The following is a 15,905-nucleotide window of genomic DNA, read 5'->3' as shown; positions in this document are numbered from 1 at the left end:
TGTAATTGCAGAATGGCCCAGAAAGTGAAATTAGTTCTGAAAAACAGTTCTAGCGCCGATTGCTTGCAGATGGTTTGAATGAACTTGTACTACAACTACATTTGGCTTAAGAACTTGGAGCCACTGTGCATTTGAACAGAACTGCATATTACTAGGAAATACAATAAATGCAGAGAGAGCGTTGGATTCATCGGTGGACATCTGGACTGTTGGCTACTCCTAATGTGTGCAGTAATAAAACAAGTAATAAAAGTAACTTTCTTCCCAGACATTTATCCAAATGCTTACATGAGCACAAAGCAGCCCAAGCATCTTTACAGAACCTGGAGAGCCGTGTGGAAGTCCTTAATGAAAAGTCCTTATTAGTCCTTCTAACGCGTTTTTACTGGACGTGATGCCTTCGTGAGTTATACAGGATTCAGGGTGTACAACATCCTGATTTGACTTACATCAAATATGAACCACTGTATGGAGGAGTGGTGGGGGGGGGGGGGGTGCGGGAAGTTAATTACTCAGTATGTGATGATATCAGCAAAGACTGCAGGTGCATGAAATGATAGTCACCTGATGCTGAGAAGCAGCCTCACTCGAGAACAGAGCGCTCAGATGGACACCTTTCTCCTTTATGTTTTTCGAATGAAACTCTCTGGCGTTTTCTGTCTGGGCTTTCCTCTGAGCGTGAATGTGGGGAAAGACAACAGCAGGAAAGAAAAGGCAAAGAATAAAGAATGTGCCTTCACTGTACTGTCTGATGTTTCCTATCCACCAACTAAATTATTATAGTCATCATATCTTTATTTTTCCCTAAAAATGACATAAAAAGAAGAAGAAACAGAAGAAGACGAAAAGAAAGAGAGATAGAAGATAGGTGACTGATCACCTGACTGATCTTATCTTCCACCTTCTGGAGGCGCTGGAGCATTCCTTTCATGGCCAGCACTGTTGAACGGCGAGTGTCGGCATATCCAGACCCTGAGCTGGCTGTGGTTTCTGCCTCTGACTGAGTGTGTGAGTGCGTGTGGGTCGGTTTCCTCCGTGGATTCAGAGGACTGGAATGAAGTGGGGGGAAGAGAGGAGCAGATTGCTCCTCATTAACACGGGAAACGGATGGAAACTGTGAACACACAGCACATGTGGGCAGCGCTCACTGATAACACAATCTCACAGATAAAACTTTGAACGTGTCCCTAGAGCGTCTTGGGGCTGAGATTTAAAGGATTTACTGTTAAGTCTGCTGTTGAAAGTACTGTAGTGGTACAGACAGTAATACTTTGATGTATACTATGAAATTGAACAATTGTCATACTCGCATGCCATGGAATGGAATTATAGTTTAAATTAAAACTTATAATGAAAAAATCTGATTAAACTGAGGCACTAAAATAATCAAATAAATCATTCAAGACTAAAAAAAAAACTTATATGGGATAGGTAACATAAATAACAAATTATAATAAAAAGACAAAATCACATAATTGATAATGAAAAGAAATATATTGTAAAAATAAAATGAAAGCTAATTCTAAATATTAATAAAGCTGCAACAAAACTTAAGGAAAAAATGATAATAACTCAGATGCTTTACCAAAAAGAATACCAAAGTATTACTATGGTACACATTCAAAACATTACGTCAAAAAAAACATGGTAATTTCATGGTATTCTTTGGTAAGTGACTCTTTAACTGACTATTAACTATTAAATTATTAAACTGATCTTAAATAGTAGTATAGATGATTAAAAGGAAATACAGTATGCCAGGCTCTTACAAATACTACAGTAGTGTACATGGCAGCCGTTACCACGGTACTTTACTATATGTGGTGTTTGTTTTTTGTTAGCATAGACTGATTTTGGGGGTTGTACCTGTTTTTTAGGGGGTGGGGGAACTTTGTTCTTGATAATGTTAAAGAGAGGGCTGTCAGTCCTATTCGAGGATGGAGATCTTGGGGGGCTTTCAACATTACACTCAGTCTATTATCATTAAGTCCGGAGAAGTTTCACAGATATGATGTGTAGCCAGTGTCAGCGAGACAGGTGGAAGAAAAGAGAAAGAACAGATTATTGGAGCGAGAAAAAGAGGAAGGAATAAATGGGAGGCAGGAGGAATGACTCTAAAAAGTAGGCTTGTCCAGGGGTTTAACTCATGGTAAATCAGTTTTTTTAGGAAAACATCATGTAAATCCTCTGAGGTCAAACAAAATGATGGTGTAGTCTTTACCTGCCTGCGAAAAGAGCAACTCCCTGCGTTGTTGTCAAACTTCGCCAGTAGTTGAGTGGCCATAAACTTGACCCTATTTTCCTTCAGCTCCAGCCGCTCACCGGCTAGAAAAGACCTCTGATTGGAGGACTTGGTTGTGGCAGAGACCTGGCAGAGAAACAGCCCAATCAGAACTCGTTTCTGATTTCATATGCTTTCATGTGAATTGGTGGCTTTTCGGGTGTGTCTGACCTCTTCGAAGCAATCAAACTTCCGTCTTCTTTTAAATACAGCATCACTGTTCACTTCCACCTTTTCATCATTCTAAGATGAAAGTAAAATTGATTTTAGAAATAAATCTTGCTTTAGCAAATATAGAGAAGTTGCCTTGAACAAAGTCATCTTAAATGTAACAGTTTTCAGGAACTCTATAAATAAGGTATACCTTTGGTATGCGTTTTCGAGGCTGCAGTGACTTGTAAACGGGTCTGGGAGAACTTGAGGTACATTTCTCATTATTTGCATCTTCCTCAGGCTTTGAATCTACAAAAAAAGCACACGACAGAAACATTTGCATGGCTTTTCAAATAAACAACAACATAAAATGAGCATCTAGTAAATACCTTTAAAATGCACTACTTATTTAATTGTAGCCTATGTAATTACATTTAAGAATTCATGTACAAAAGCTGTAGTGGAAAACGCGTTGCCTAATGATGCCATGTTAAAAAAATGTATGTATTGAGCTGACATCAGACTTGGCACAGGTGTTCTGTTGATGCATTGCGCCATTTTACTTCTGGGGCCAGACAATGTGTTACGTAGTACATTTACTGTACCGCCTAAAGCACAGATTTGCGGGGCGGTAACCTTCTTCAGGGCAGACGTGCATTCCTAGCATGACTGAGCGCATGGCTGCATGAAAGAATTGAATAACACTGAAGCGTTTTAGTTCAGTAGGCCAGAAAGATGTTTCTTTTTTGGGGCTTTCTTTTAAAGCATTGTGTGCTTCTTTAATAGACACACCTTATGCTAATGCTAACTCAAAGCAAGTGAAAAACACGCTCAAAGCAGATAAGAGGTATACAGTGTAAAATGCTGTTAATCTTTTAACACCTCGAGTGGGCATAAGGTGAGGGTGCCTACACACTATAAAGGCCCTGATGGAGCATGTAGCAGATAAGAATTCTTAAAATATTTTTTAGTATAGCCTATGTTTAAGCTAGTGTGCTCCGAAACATTAACAAAATTCATATTTTGAAGATTATAAGCATTTAAAACTTACACTGTCTCACTTCCACCAATAGGAATCAACTATTATTATGACATCATTCATGTCTTCATGTCATCATTCAGCTATTCGCCAAAACTAAGGAAAACCAAACGCTATTGGCTGTTTTAAAAGGGGGAGGAGCCTGTGATCCTATTAGCAATGTGAAAGAATTGCGGGTCTACCTGTAGGAGGTAAAGGTGTACCACGAAACAACTCGTAAAACTTTGAGAGGTAGGCGCTCATGCTGGTCTTGTCCGGCTCCTGACCTGAGACCAGCTCTTTCCCAGTGATAAACGGCTTGATGCCAAATTCCCTCTCGGACAAGTCAAACACCAGCTGAAGGTTTTTGGCGCAGTCTTGATGATTCAGAGTGTCGTAATCGCTGCAGGAAATCAGGAGATAAGAGAGAACGTGACATTAACTAAGGGTGATCTGAAGTTATGAGCGTTCCCTGTTTTTACTTCTTAAGCTACTTCTGACAGTCCATAGACTGACAGACATGACGAACGGCTCTTCATGAAGCGTGTGAAAGGTTGCATATGGTTATGCGGGTTAAATTCGGTCTCAGCTTAAAAAAAATGTTTAACAGTCTTCTCTAGTGAAATGACGAAGTGCTTTAACATAAAAATGTGAATTCCCCAGAGGTCAAAGTGCTTTTCACATGTGCTGATCAAGTTGAAGATTAAACAGTAAGTAAATGTAAAGGAAAAAGCTAATAAACATACAGGAGTGTTGACCGGAGCGGTTGCCAACACAAAACATGATTTGTGGGAACGTCAGCCGTCAGACCAAATATTTGTTAAATGTGTTTACAAGTTCATTCCATTGCTAATGTTTCATGTGTCTAATGAACATCATGAAACTGTCGTACAGTAAACTATACTGTTTGTTAGGAATTGTCATAGGCTTCCTTTTACGAAGGTAAATAAAGGCATTAAGAACTTGAATGAATGTCTATTACTACATCATTTAATTGTGAAAGGTCTCATCTTTTTTTGGTCCAAAACACATTTGTACAGGTAATACCATAGTGCACGACCACCCCTTAGGAAAATGAATTACGGTTTTATTATAGACTACCATTTTTTAACATAGTTTAACTACAAATACCACGGTTAAACTTGGTTATTGTGACGAGACCATAGTAAGGTTTAACTAAAAATAAACCCTTCCCCCAAAACTACGAATACTATATTTAAACCATGGATAATGCGATGTGCAATGTGAAGAACCATCTCACATAAGCTGTGGTCTGAAGCGATGAATCAGTGCACAGAGAGCCAGGCCACTCGTCCAACAGGAAGTGAGGTCAGTCACATTCACACCCCTGTAGCCGTCAGTCTGCTTCTGACACCACGTCAATAATCGACTGGGCCGGATCTCAGACTCTGTTAAGAACACAAATGAAAGTCAAGGTGATGGAATTTCTGTTTTTAGGTGTGGGAACTGTGTCAGACTGACAGCTTTCAACTGTTCACAAACGCACTAAAGTCACGTGTGTAGGCGCACAATACAGAAGAATGCGAGGATATGATTTATAATGACTGTTGGGAAATAGCAGCATGACTACATCCTAAAATTGTCTGTTCATCTTTTTCTATTTCCTCCTAAGAGGCACATTTAGTCAAGCAAAGTAGTTCTGAAGACCTACATTTGCAAGTTTTGATGTCTGTCTGACAGAAAGTCGAATGGGCAAACTAGTCCCTCTTAAAGAGACAGTATACATAAAAATTGCTGCTCTTTTTAATACAACCAAGGTGAATGGTAGTAAATTGTCAAGCTTCAAAAATATCATAAAACAAACAATAAAAAGCATGCCACATGACATTTGCACTAAATTATTTTTTTGTTTTGAGTGAACCGTCCCTTTAAGAAGGGGTACATAGAGCATTCCTTACTCCAGAGAGAGACTGAAAACTGGAGGGGATCAGTTCAGGGTAATACACTTCTCACTTTGCCTCCGCTGTTAATAACAAATCTCAGACTGGGTTGAACTCCCTCAGCAGAGATCAATTCTGCCTCTCCCTGAATGTGCCACATCACAGGAGCAGCGCACACTCTTTGTGTTTAGAGAACAGAAGCCGGCTGTTATCTGCTAAAGATCGGCGTGCTGTAAACACGTTCAGATTTTGACTAGTCACTCGCTTCTTTTGACTGTCTAAGATTATCATGTGCAAATCTCACGCCGCAGACACTAGCCAGCTTGAGAAACCAGACGGTCCACTTAACATTGAAAGAGTAAAGCGTCAGATTGATAGGAAGGTTCTTCTAACCTCGTCTGGCCAGGTTAACAGGGCGTCGTATTGTGGCGGCCCTTTCTAGAGAGCACACCTTCATCTCTCCACAGATATAGTTGCTGCGGACCTACGATTGAAAAGATAACAGTAATTCAGTTCCAGTTCCTGCTCTGAAATCTGATTGGCTGAGCAGTGCTCAAAGCTGATATATAGACCACTTTGCAAGATGTAAGCACTGGTTCAGAAGTACATTCGGTTGAATGTTTTTATTTTGCATTTATATATAATTATATAATTAAATCCTAAAGATATTAATTTAGCATTTTGATTTGGTTATAAATGCTCTGTTGGTTGTATTCTGTTTCAGTGTAGGTGCGGCGCTGTACGTTTTCCAAAGTGGTCTATATTCACACCTGTAATCACACATTGTTGAATTTCTACAATCATAACTTGAACACACACGATTTTAGTTTTTTATGATTATTAATATTAATAAATGTCACTATTGACGTTTGTGTAGTTTTGTGGATTACTGCTGTAATGGCAACGTAATTTACACAAAGTGTGATGTCATCTCACCTGGTGTGGCCTCACACAGGTTGAGTTGAGGTTTGGATAGCGTGTTCCTGGATCTATGGTGTACAAATCAAAGTTTTTGGCAATGTTCTCAGGTGTTGTCTGAGGTAGCAAACGGTACAAACTCTCCCTGAAGAAAACAAACAAAAAACCTATTAACTTCTATTATATACATGCAAATATAAACATATAGTATACAATTTTAGAGCTATTATAAAAACCCTTTATGGTAAGCATAGTTATCATTTATTATTATGCTTTCAGCAACCAATAGGAGTTTAAAACACCCCAGGTTAAAATTCTCCAGAAACGTTACACTCTCCAGAAATTAGCATAGAAAAACATCTGTTGATCTTTGTGTTTGTGTGCAATATTGTTTGCATGTTTCTGCACTTTCACTGACCTCTCTGCCAGCACATCAAGGGGACTTCTGCCCTGTGCCCAACTTTTTACCATCCAAGCTGTGTCGAAGGCCGCCAGGAAGCCACGGGCACAGCCGGTCCCCATAGGCCAGAAAGGCTACAGACAGACACAGACGCATATTCACAGTTATCAGAATCTAACATTATTATACACAGACAATAAGAAAAATTGCACAATAGTGTAATCTCCTCACCTCTAGAAGGCTGTCTCCTACAAGTGCCACCAGTACACTTCGCCCGAACCGCTCCCTGACCAGAGCGGCGTTCTCTGAAGCGCACATGCAGGTGAAGTCAAACATGGCCACGTCAGGCTGACCGCAGTGGTTCATGGCGTAGTCCAGAGTGGGCAGCTGGTAGTGGGTGGCGTAATCTGCAGCTTCTCGGGCGTAAGCAAGCAAAGCCTCCTGGTTGACATTCTCGCTGTTCAGTAGTGCCTCAGTATCGACGTAATCCTAAAAACATTAACCAGTCACCCACACACCCACGCCGATGCAAATGATGAGGCCTTAGTACCAAGAGTAGCCTACTAGAGAGCATTTGTTTCCATGTTTATGGGACTTTGTGCGTTTATTAGGCAGATAGAGACAGAACACAGATTGTACGCTTGTGAAATATTGTGATGTTTATGAGCCTCAGGTCTCATTGTTTTGTCTTTGGACTTTTGGTCAAAGTCGCTCCTTCTTGCAAAAAGTTAAGACAACGAGTTCAATCAACACATGACACACGTGAAACCAATAAACTCACATGAACGATGACACCCTTGTCCAGCAGGCTCTGCTTCTTCGCTGTCATGACGAAGTAGTGCGTTTTGTCTTTGTAGTAAACAATGTTCTCCAGATCAACGCCTGCACAAAAGACAAACTCATGATCTGATCTGTCAGAGTCAGAAATTCTCATACATTATGTAAAAAGGAAAACACAGTTCTCCCGAGGTCAGCTTGAGTATAAGTGAGGATTTAAGAAGAATTCAGCTCAAAAGGAATATAAGTCATGGCAGGTATACAAAGCTAATGTACTTTTGAATGGGGGAAGTTCATAATCCCTTGAGGGATAAACATTTACATTTAAGTGACAAATCATGGCTAGAGAAAGATAACTGAAATATGTCTGTTCATACCTCCAGATAACACTGTTACAGTTAAGAAAAACATTGGGAGAAATACTGTACAAGGAAATGCCCAGCTACAACACAGCTCTAAAAAAAGAATGTCCCACAGAAATGCAAATTCTGTACATTTTATTTTGGTTAAACAATTTGAATTTTAAATACAAAGTTGTGTAGAGGGTTGAATGGTTGGGTTAGATTATTCAGGGACAAATCTGATACATTTCTTTCTTCAGATGAACACAGAGAAGATATTTGGAAGAATGCTTGTAACCAAACAGTTCTTGGACTTAGGGTTAGGGAATAAATTCTTTGTTTTGTTGAACACAAAATGAGAGATTTTGAAGAATGTAGGAAAGCAAACAGTTCTGGGGCACTTTGACTACAATTGTAATTTTTCCAACTAGGGTAGTCAATGGTGGCCATGAACTGTTACAAGCATTCTTCCAAATATCTTCCTCTGTGTTCATCAGAACAAAGAAATGTATACAGATTTGGAACAACTCCAGGGTGAGTAAACGATGACAGCATGTTTATTTTTGGGTGAACTGTCTCTTTAAATTCCTGGTGTATTTTTCTTACCAGTTTCCTGTCTGAGATCCAGAAAGAATTTCTGGTTGAAGATGAAGGCGACTCCACTTATCTCTTCCACCTTTGCCTCAGCTGTGGTGTTGCTGTTGATGAAGTTTGCTGTTATGGCAATGGCCAGTTTGCCACGGAATTCCTTTCTCCTGAACCCTGAGAGAGAAAAAGAGAGAGAGCGAGAGAGAGAGAGAGAGAGAGAGCGAGAAAGAGAGAGAGCGAGAGAGAGAGAGAGAGAGCGAGAAAGAGAGAGAGAGAGAGAGAGACAGAGAAGAGAGAGAGAGAGAAGAGAGAGAAAAGAGAGAGAGAGAAGATAAGAGAAGAAGAAGACGAGAGGAGAGAGAGAAAGAAGGAGAGAGAGAGAGAGAGAGAGAGAAGAGAAAGAGAGACGAGAGAGAGAGAGAGAGAGAGAGAGAGAGAGAGAGAGAGAGAGAGAGAGAGAGAGAGAGAGAGAGAGAGAGAGAGAGAGAGAAAGAGAAGGGGGGAGTTGCAAGAGGAAAGAAACCAAAATAAAGACACTTTCCTGTAGAAAACGGAAAGGGTGTGTCATTTTGCCATGATGTTACTAGGGTGTTCTGGGTGGTTGCTTAATGGGCCAAGCATAAGGAGCATTTGTCAAAAATGATATTCTAATCTCTAGATATGGCTCATTCCTACTAGACCTACTAGATATTTGACCTATCTAACCATCAGCCAGCCACCATTGTAGAATTCAAGACATTTCAGTTGCTAAAAAAATTAACAGGTTTGTTCAAATACCAGGCCCAAAGTACAGTTTGAGCAATTTACATTTTTGCATACGGCAAATGCTAGAGTGCATTCAAAACAGTGTCTAGGAGAGAATGGCAAAAGACAACGAAAAGACTGAAGCTAGTGTAAAATACACCAGTGTATATTAATCCAGAGGAAATCTGCCACTTTTCCCAAATCAAACACCTGTTATTTGAAGCTAAAAGCAGCTTGATCTCTGATAGTCTCGCGTACATACTGAAGTCTGAGACTAGATCTCTGAGGCTCACTCAAGAAGGAAAAAGTACTTAATGTCTTTATCTTACACAACTAAAGAGTGACAGCAAACATGTCCTTCCTGTCTGGTGAAAGTAACAGCGCGTCTTAAGCAGACGTGACGCTACAAGCTTCAGCGGCTGACATTGATCGATGCGCTGTGTTTGAAGGACCTCCTCATTACCTCACAAGATGGGATAGAGGGGGGATAGTACAATTGCCTCTAGTCTCTCATCATGCAAAATTATGTACGAGGCTCACAGGGCTTCTAAGAAACAGACACATATGATTATGGATCAGAAGCGTCCTATTTCTGTCATGCTTTAAGATCGCTAAGACATTAGGTCTCTTTTTCATTATCTGCATTACTTTCCCTGGACGCAGCTTCTTTCCTCTGACCGCTGCTCTGCCTCAAACTGGGATAAATTTAACTTTCCCCAGACGTCCTGAACTAGCTGACTTAATGTCCAAAACAAGCAAAAAAGCACAGTTTCTTTTCTCCCTGAAGTTACTCATAATTGGGCAATGAGGTAACATTGCTTGGAAGGGCGCACCAATGGCCTTTTTTGGAAAAAGCATCTGATTAGGGATAAGTGAAAAGATGACAAACCTGGAAAACAGTCCAAAGACATGCTTAAATGCTAAAATGCGTTCACAAACAAGACACGTGCTGATTGGCTGATCTCATATGTAACCGGTGGGCGGCTGGTGACATCATGCGGTGTCGCTTTACACAGCAGAACTGGATTTTATGGCTTTATAGCTTTTTTGGAGGAAACAATCCATTCTAGGGACTGCAGCCAAGAACACAGGGCAATTTGTCTGTTGCTGAAGTTGTTTTTACAGATAGGGTGAGCAACCTGGATTATATCTGAAGAAGTTTTATGAGCGGTGCTTGCCAAAGCAACATCACTATTAATATTGCTCATAGTCAGGGATTTGGACAAGCCCATAATCCTTAACTTTAGCATATAACTCATCCTACACAGTTTGTGGTATAGAATTGAAATAGTATGGTATTTCATATAGCGTGGCTTGTTGAGCGTGGCTAAATGATTGTATATTTAATCGCCAAGTGGGAAAAATAGGCAAAAAACGTACTAACTTAATGTGACATAAATAAAGGCATAGCAAATGCATAGCAACATCTTGGCAACCACCCAAAATACATAAGAAATGTGACATTATTTTTTGCATAGACAATCACTTCTTACATTTTCTTCTGACAATATAAAAACACTAGTTTTCGATGTTTATCATGTGAAGAGAGTTTCAGAGAGCAACCCAATTTTAGATGCAGGTGAACGACCATATGACTTGCTATTTTTACATTCTGTAATCATAGAGTGAGGATCATTTTAGACTCTTGGTTACTGTGTAAACAGCACGCGTGTTTATTTTAGTGCACATTATATATGTGATTTAGTACGCCACGTGAAACCTAAACTTTATTTCACCCAAGCAGTGAAAGCAAGCAAAGGCTTTTATTTAAAATTTGTGATAGAGCATAAATATGGTTCAACATCCTCAGCATCAAACGTTTTGGGGTTCATACCTTCTAGAGAATTGCGTCTCCCATCAGCCCCCACAACCACATCAAAGTCAAAATCAGCCACAGGGTGATCGGCGGGCCGGATCTCTGCCCTCCAGCCCGGCCCTGCAGAAACAAACGCATCCATTCAACTATTTAATCGCAAATCTCATACACAGCAATGAAAGTTTTTGTAAATTTCCTACTTTTGAAATTTTGTTCCTGCATTTTGTACTCTAAAATCTACTATTAAAAGTATTTTGAATGGACTTAAACAGTTCCACAATGATCAAAATATCCCGGCTTCCACGTTCATTTTATAGCTTTGTGTATCAACAACAGCCTCAATTGTTTCTATTTATATTTCTCCTAGACAGTTTTACTACAGGCACTTGAGACAAAGTTGAGACAAAGTTGATTCAAAATTAAACATAACTGGGAAGTCCATTAAGTCTCACAAGCTATAAATTCTTCCTCTTGGGAGGACAGGGGCTGGGTGGAGCAGTCATAACCACGAGTTGAACTGTACTATATGTAGCTTTCCATGAAAATCATGAAACAAATAATTTTTCTGAACAGCAACATGTATCAAGTGAAACTTAATCGCATTCAGGTATGCATTACATCATCTTGCTTAGCAAACTACGCATTCCAAAAATAAAACCTCATGGTAATTCATACAACTATTGTTAATAAAAGCCAACATCTCTTTCAACGGTTTAAAGCAGAACTAATCCATTTAAGGCAATGTAAAACAGAGCTGTGACCTTTACAGCGCTAAACCCTGAGCACATGCATATCGTCTCAAGGCCATGGCGCAAGGTCACAGCCACTGGTTCTTAATATAGAAAGCTCTTTTATTTTATCAGCCTGCTGTCATTGCTGTAGAAGAGAGAAATGAATCGCTAATTGTCCAATCAGCCGAGACCCTGGGGAAGAGAGAAGCTTATGCAATGTTATTCTTACAAAGATGACCAGAGTGACCACATCTGGAAACACGCTCCATCACAAAGCGTCTGGACCCGTGAGATCTGTTTGTAATTATCATGATCTACTAGTCATTTCTTCATCTCTTTGATCCTTCGAAATCGTGTGAAGTTAAAGAAAAGACCTTGCTGTGTATGAGAAGTATAAGCTGTGCATGATATTCAGTGACACGTTTCCAATTTTCCGTAGGCATTTAAAATACAGGAAAAGAATTGCAGGTGTTATTTGGTTGGCATAGAAACAGCTATTGTAGTGAGACAGGAAGCACTTTGTCTATCCATCACAACATCCTACTGTTAGTGTGAGAACGGCCCTGAGAACCTTCAAATGATGATGGGGATATAAGGTTCAATAAGACAAAAGAATTGAGATAATTATGCTCTAAACAAAACCACACTGGCGCATACTGAATAAAACATTCAGGGTATGAACAGGCTTCTATGCTCAGCAAATAAAAAGCAAACAAATGTATGGACACACCTGACTGAATTTCATTTTATGTTTCTCCTGGTATTAAAGACCTTTTGATTTGAAGGGTTTATGGAAAAAATATTATATTTTCATAAACCTCACAACGCTAGTTTACAAAAAATGAAAATCCTTTCATCATGTACTGTACTCACCCTCATGTTATTCAAACCTGTATGACTTTCTTTCTTCTGCAGAACACAAAAGAAGATATTTTGAAGAAAGCCATACAACATTGGGACTCTTTGACTTTTATTATATGGACACAAAACCACTGGGACATTTCTCAATCTTCTCTTGTGTTCAAATTCATGAGGGTGGATAGATTAAGACAATTTTTAGGGGCTGTCTCGTCCCTTTAAGGGAATGGCGAGAGCGGGCAGTGATGTGATCAGATAAGAGTTGCATCTCAACTCAAAGGCTGCGTCCTCCTGAGTTTGCATTTGTCGGCCACATACATCATCAAGGTTTATTATTTCAGGTTTAATTTCCGAAAGCCACAGTTACATTTCAAGGTTCTTAAGAGAAATAAATGTTAATTTTATAATGAGACAACCTCTATGATGTCGACAAATGCGACCTCCGGAGGACTAATAATTGGTAATAATATTAGTATATAAATAATAAATAATACTAATATTAGTATATAGTAGCTGTGTCCAAACATTTGACAGCTGGTGTACAGTATGACTGAAAGTCTGGAACTAGGGTCACCCGCCTCACCCTCATTCTCCTGGTCCTCTGTTGGTTCCACCAGCTTGACAAACTCCACGTTAATATGAAACGCCACACCGAGAACCAGAGCGATCTTCAGAAGCATTTGCTGGAGCTGCCGAATGCCTGCCAAAACCATCCAGAACAAAAACCATCAGCCCTATAGTCACGCAAACACTGCTTCAAAAACACAGCAACCATTAAAACTAACAGATTTGACAACACAAATGGTGCTGTTTGGGGATAAAAGGGATTCCATTTTCAATTACAAATACACTGTTAGGGTAATTCACCCTAATATGGAAAGTCTATTATCATCTCTTGTCCATACAATGAAAGTGGATAGGGACTGGAGCTTTCAAGTTCCAAAAATGGATTACAAATTAAAAAAGAGCTAAAACAGTAATAATAATGCAATAATGCTTTTTAAAGAATGCAATGAGTATAAGTTTATAGTATGAGCACATGTTTTAAAACTCACTGATGTGATCTATCGCTCCAGCGCAGAACTTGCCATAGAACTTCTTGGCACCCAAACCTCTGAGGTCATGTATTGTGAAGGGCCAGAGGTGCAGGACATTGTTCCTGGAAAATGTGTCTCTCTTCTCTATCACCACCACTTTGGCCCCGAGGAGAGCCAACTCGATCGCAGTCCGCAAGCCACATGGACCCCCTCCAATTATCAAGCACTGAAAGAAAGAGCAAGAATTATACAAGGTCAGTATTCTCAAATAAAACAGTAAAAGTATGATACGTGACTGCCTTTCATATCACATCCTTTTTGAAATTCAATGAGTCTGTTATACTCGCTGTGAGCAGACAGCTCCTGCCCACACTTTCAGGAAGTGTCTTTAAAGAAGACAAATGATAAAAAAATACTAAAGATCAAATGCAAATGTTTATACAAACATTACTGGAGGCGTGTGTGTGTGTGATTTCCTCAGCATTAACCCATAATTACAGCCTGTGATTGAAAAGCCATGATTCACACATCAGGGATGCATGAAGACGTCAGGTTTTTGGACATGTCTGGAAATGCCTGCCGTGGGGATGATTTCATTCCCTCTGGTTTAGTGATGAAAGGTCTCTTTTATGTGGAGAGATGATCTCCATACAAATGTATTCTTCAGTCATAAAATAAAGTCAGCGCTTAGACTCTCAGCTCAGTTTCAGTCCAGATGGTGCCATGTAACCTTTTCCATTTTGATCCTTCTATTTCCTACTCCTCCCATGATGTCCCACGAAAACACAGTTTGGACCTCAAACCTGAGACCTCAAAATGAGAAAGCCATAGTGAGGGAATGTAGAGCTTCCTCTCACAATGTGTGACTTCAGTGTTGCGTTGGGATCAATATTGTGATACACCCAGGCTTCATCCGCAACTGATTCTGGATCTTATCATGTTTATGCAGTTCACTGTGTCTTTGGTGGCTGTTGTGGCAGTGTGACCTACAGTACCAGAAGCCCAGATGTCACCATGAAAAGACCTTCAGCGGCCAGTAATACAAATAAGCATTAAGTTCAATGTTTTCTTTTGCTCTTTTCCAAAATCTACAGAGCTACAATACAGTTCCCTACAGAGTATAGCGTGACTTCACCTAATGCTTTAGCTTTACAGGTACAGTATATCAAAACAAAATAAACAACTGAAAGATCAGAAGGTGTGTGTGATATTTTCAACAGGGTTGAAAACAGGGTTGAAAATATCAATAGGATAATGTGTGTGTTTATTCATACAGTAAGTAACAGGATTGAAAATATCTATATATAATATCTATGAATTGTTTGCATTGTACACTTTTTGGCTTATTTTCAACCCCGTTTTGGCCAAAAAAGGGACAAACCCAGCCGCTTACCCAGCATTTTTGGGTCGAAACTAGCCGGCATATAGGTTACTTTATAACCCATCAGCTGGGTTTGTCCCTAGACCCAACGGTGTGTTGAAAATAACCCAGCAATTTTAAGAGTGTAACAGGGTTGAAAATATCAATAGCAAGCGTTTGTGTTTGTTCTTGAGTAACAGGGTTGAAAGGGAAAGTTGGGTAAATACAGAGATTAAACAAGTGAATATTATATGCCTAAAGGTGTAAGAAGCCATTCATCAGTGCTTCAGGTATGAGGTTGGCACCCGCAGACAGCTGCTGCAACGTCTTGACAGGTCCATCCCTGCACTGCTCTTTCATTCCACTGGATGAGCCAGTCACCACCAGCAGAGACTGACACACCAGGTGCACTGTTTCTGTTTGACTTTACCTGTGCTAAAAACAACAGAGAATGAACAAAGCCTGTCTATTCAGACAGCCAGAGAGGCACGCAAGCACTCTGGGGAGTAGATTTACAGTCCCCACAGACTAATAAAACGCTCTGTCAGTCAGAGCAGATATGAACACAACGATATCTCTTTTGTCTCTGCTCATCCCCACCCTGAAACTACAAAGTATAGTAGTGCAGAGGTGAGCTTTCCTGTTGAGTGCAGCTTGTGCTGTTTCCTGTCCATTGCTGGCCATTTGAAGCGATTTTTTCATATAATAAAGGACACTTTATTATGTTGAATATCTTTCAAATTTGTTTTTATGAGAATCAATGTTGAGCAAATGAAGACGTGTGTTTCTTAAATGACTCTCTTATGAAAAATCTAAACACATTAACTGAATAAATACAGTACATTTAATGTCATGATAGTTCACCCACAAGTGAAAATTCTGACATAATTTACTCACCCTCTTGTCATTTCAAACCTGTATGACTTTCTTTCTTCTGCAGAACCCAAAAGAAGATATTTTATAAGAAGATATAAACAACATT

At 39.7% G+C, this 15,905-nt stretch overlaps 1 protein-coding gene across 15 annotated transcripts in view; it reads right to left on the bottom strand.

Moving 5' to 3' along the window:
• The window catches only part of mical2a (microtubule associated monooxygenase, calponin and LIM domain containing 2a), a 41,274-nt gene that overhangs the window by 12,215 nt on the left and 13,154 nt on the right, over positions 1-15,905 (bottom strand). For 13 of the 15 annotated variants that reach the window (XR_008963053.1, XM_057335016.1, XM_057335033.1 and 10 more), the window contains exons 3-19: positions 13,582-13,789; positions 13,110-13,226; positions 10,956-11,057; positions 8,396-8,551; positions 7,453-7,553; positions 6,903-7,160; positions 6,690-6,805; positions 6,290-6,416; positions 5,747-5,837; positions 4,714-4,861; positions 3,656-3,855; positions 2,646-2,743; positions 2,453-2,524; positions 2,222-2,368; positions 1,867-1,974; positions 881-1,114; positions 565-672 (exon numbers count right to left, since the gene is read on the bottom strand). Coding sequence is in view for 14 of the 15 variants with exons in the window: in XM_057335016.1 (XP_057190999.1) it covers positions 565-672; positions 881-1,114; positions 1,867-1,974; positions 2,222-2,368; positions 2,453-2,524; positions 2,646-2,743; positions 3,656-3,855; positions 4,714-4,861; positions 5,747-5,837; positions 6,290-6,416; positions 6,690-6,805; positions 6,903-7,160; positions 7,453-7,553; positions 8,396-8,551; positions 10,956-11,057; positions 13,110-13,226; positions 13,582-13,789 (2,391 nt within the window). In the remaining variant the exon portion in view is untranslated. The remainder of the gene's footprint in view (positions 1-564; positions 673-880; positions 1,115-1,866; positions 1,975-2,221; positions 2,369-2,452; positions 2,525-2,645; positions 2,744-3,655; positions 3,856-4,713; positions 4,862-5,746; positions 5,838-6,289; positions 6,417-6,689; positions 6,806-6,902; positions 7,161-7,452; positions 7,554-8,395; positions 8,552-10,955; positions 11,058-13,109; positions 13,227-13,581; positions 13,790-15,905) is intronic. The other 2 variants (XM_057334974.1, XM_057335068.1) reach the window with 2 other exon arrangements.

This window comes from Triplophysa rosa, linkage group LG1 (genome assembly GCF_024868665.1).
Source record: "Triplophysa rosa linkage group LG1, Trosa_1v2, whole genome shotgun sequence".
Taxonomy (NCBI): domain Eukaryota; kingdom Metazoa; phylum Chordata; class Actinopteri; order Cypriniformes; family Nemacheilidae; genus Triplophysa; species Triplophysa rosa.
The sequence above is the reverse complement of the archived record's forward strand: the minus strand, read 5'-3'. Positions and strand labels throughout refer to the sequence as shown.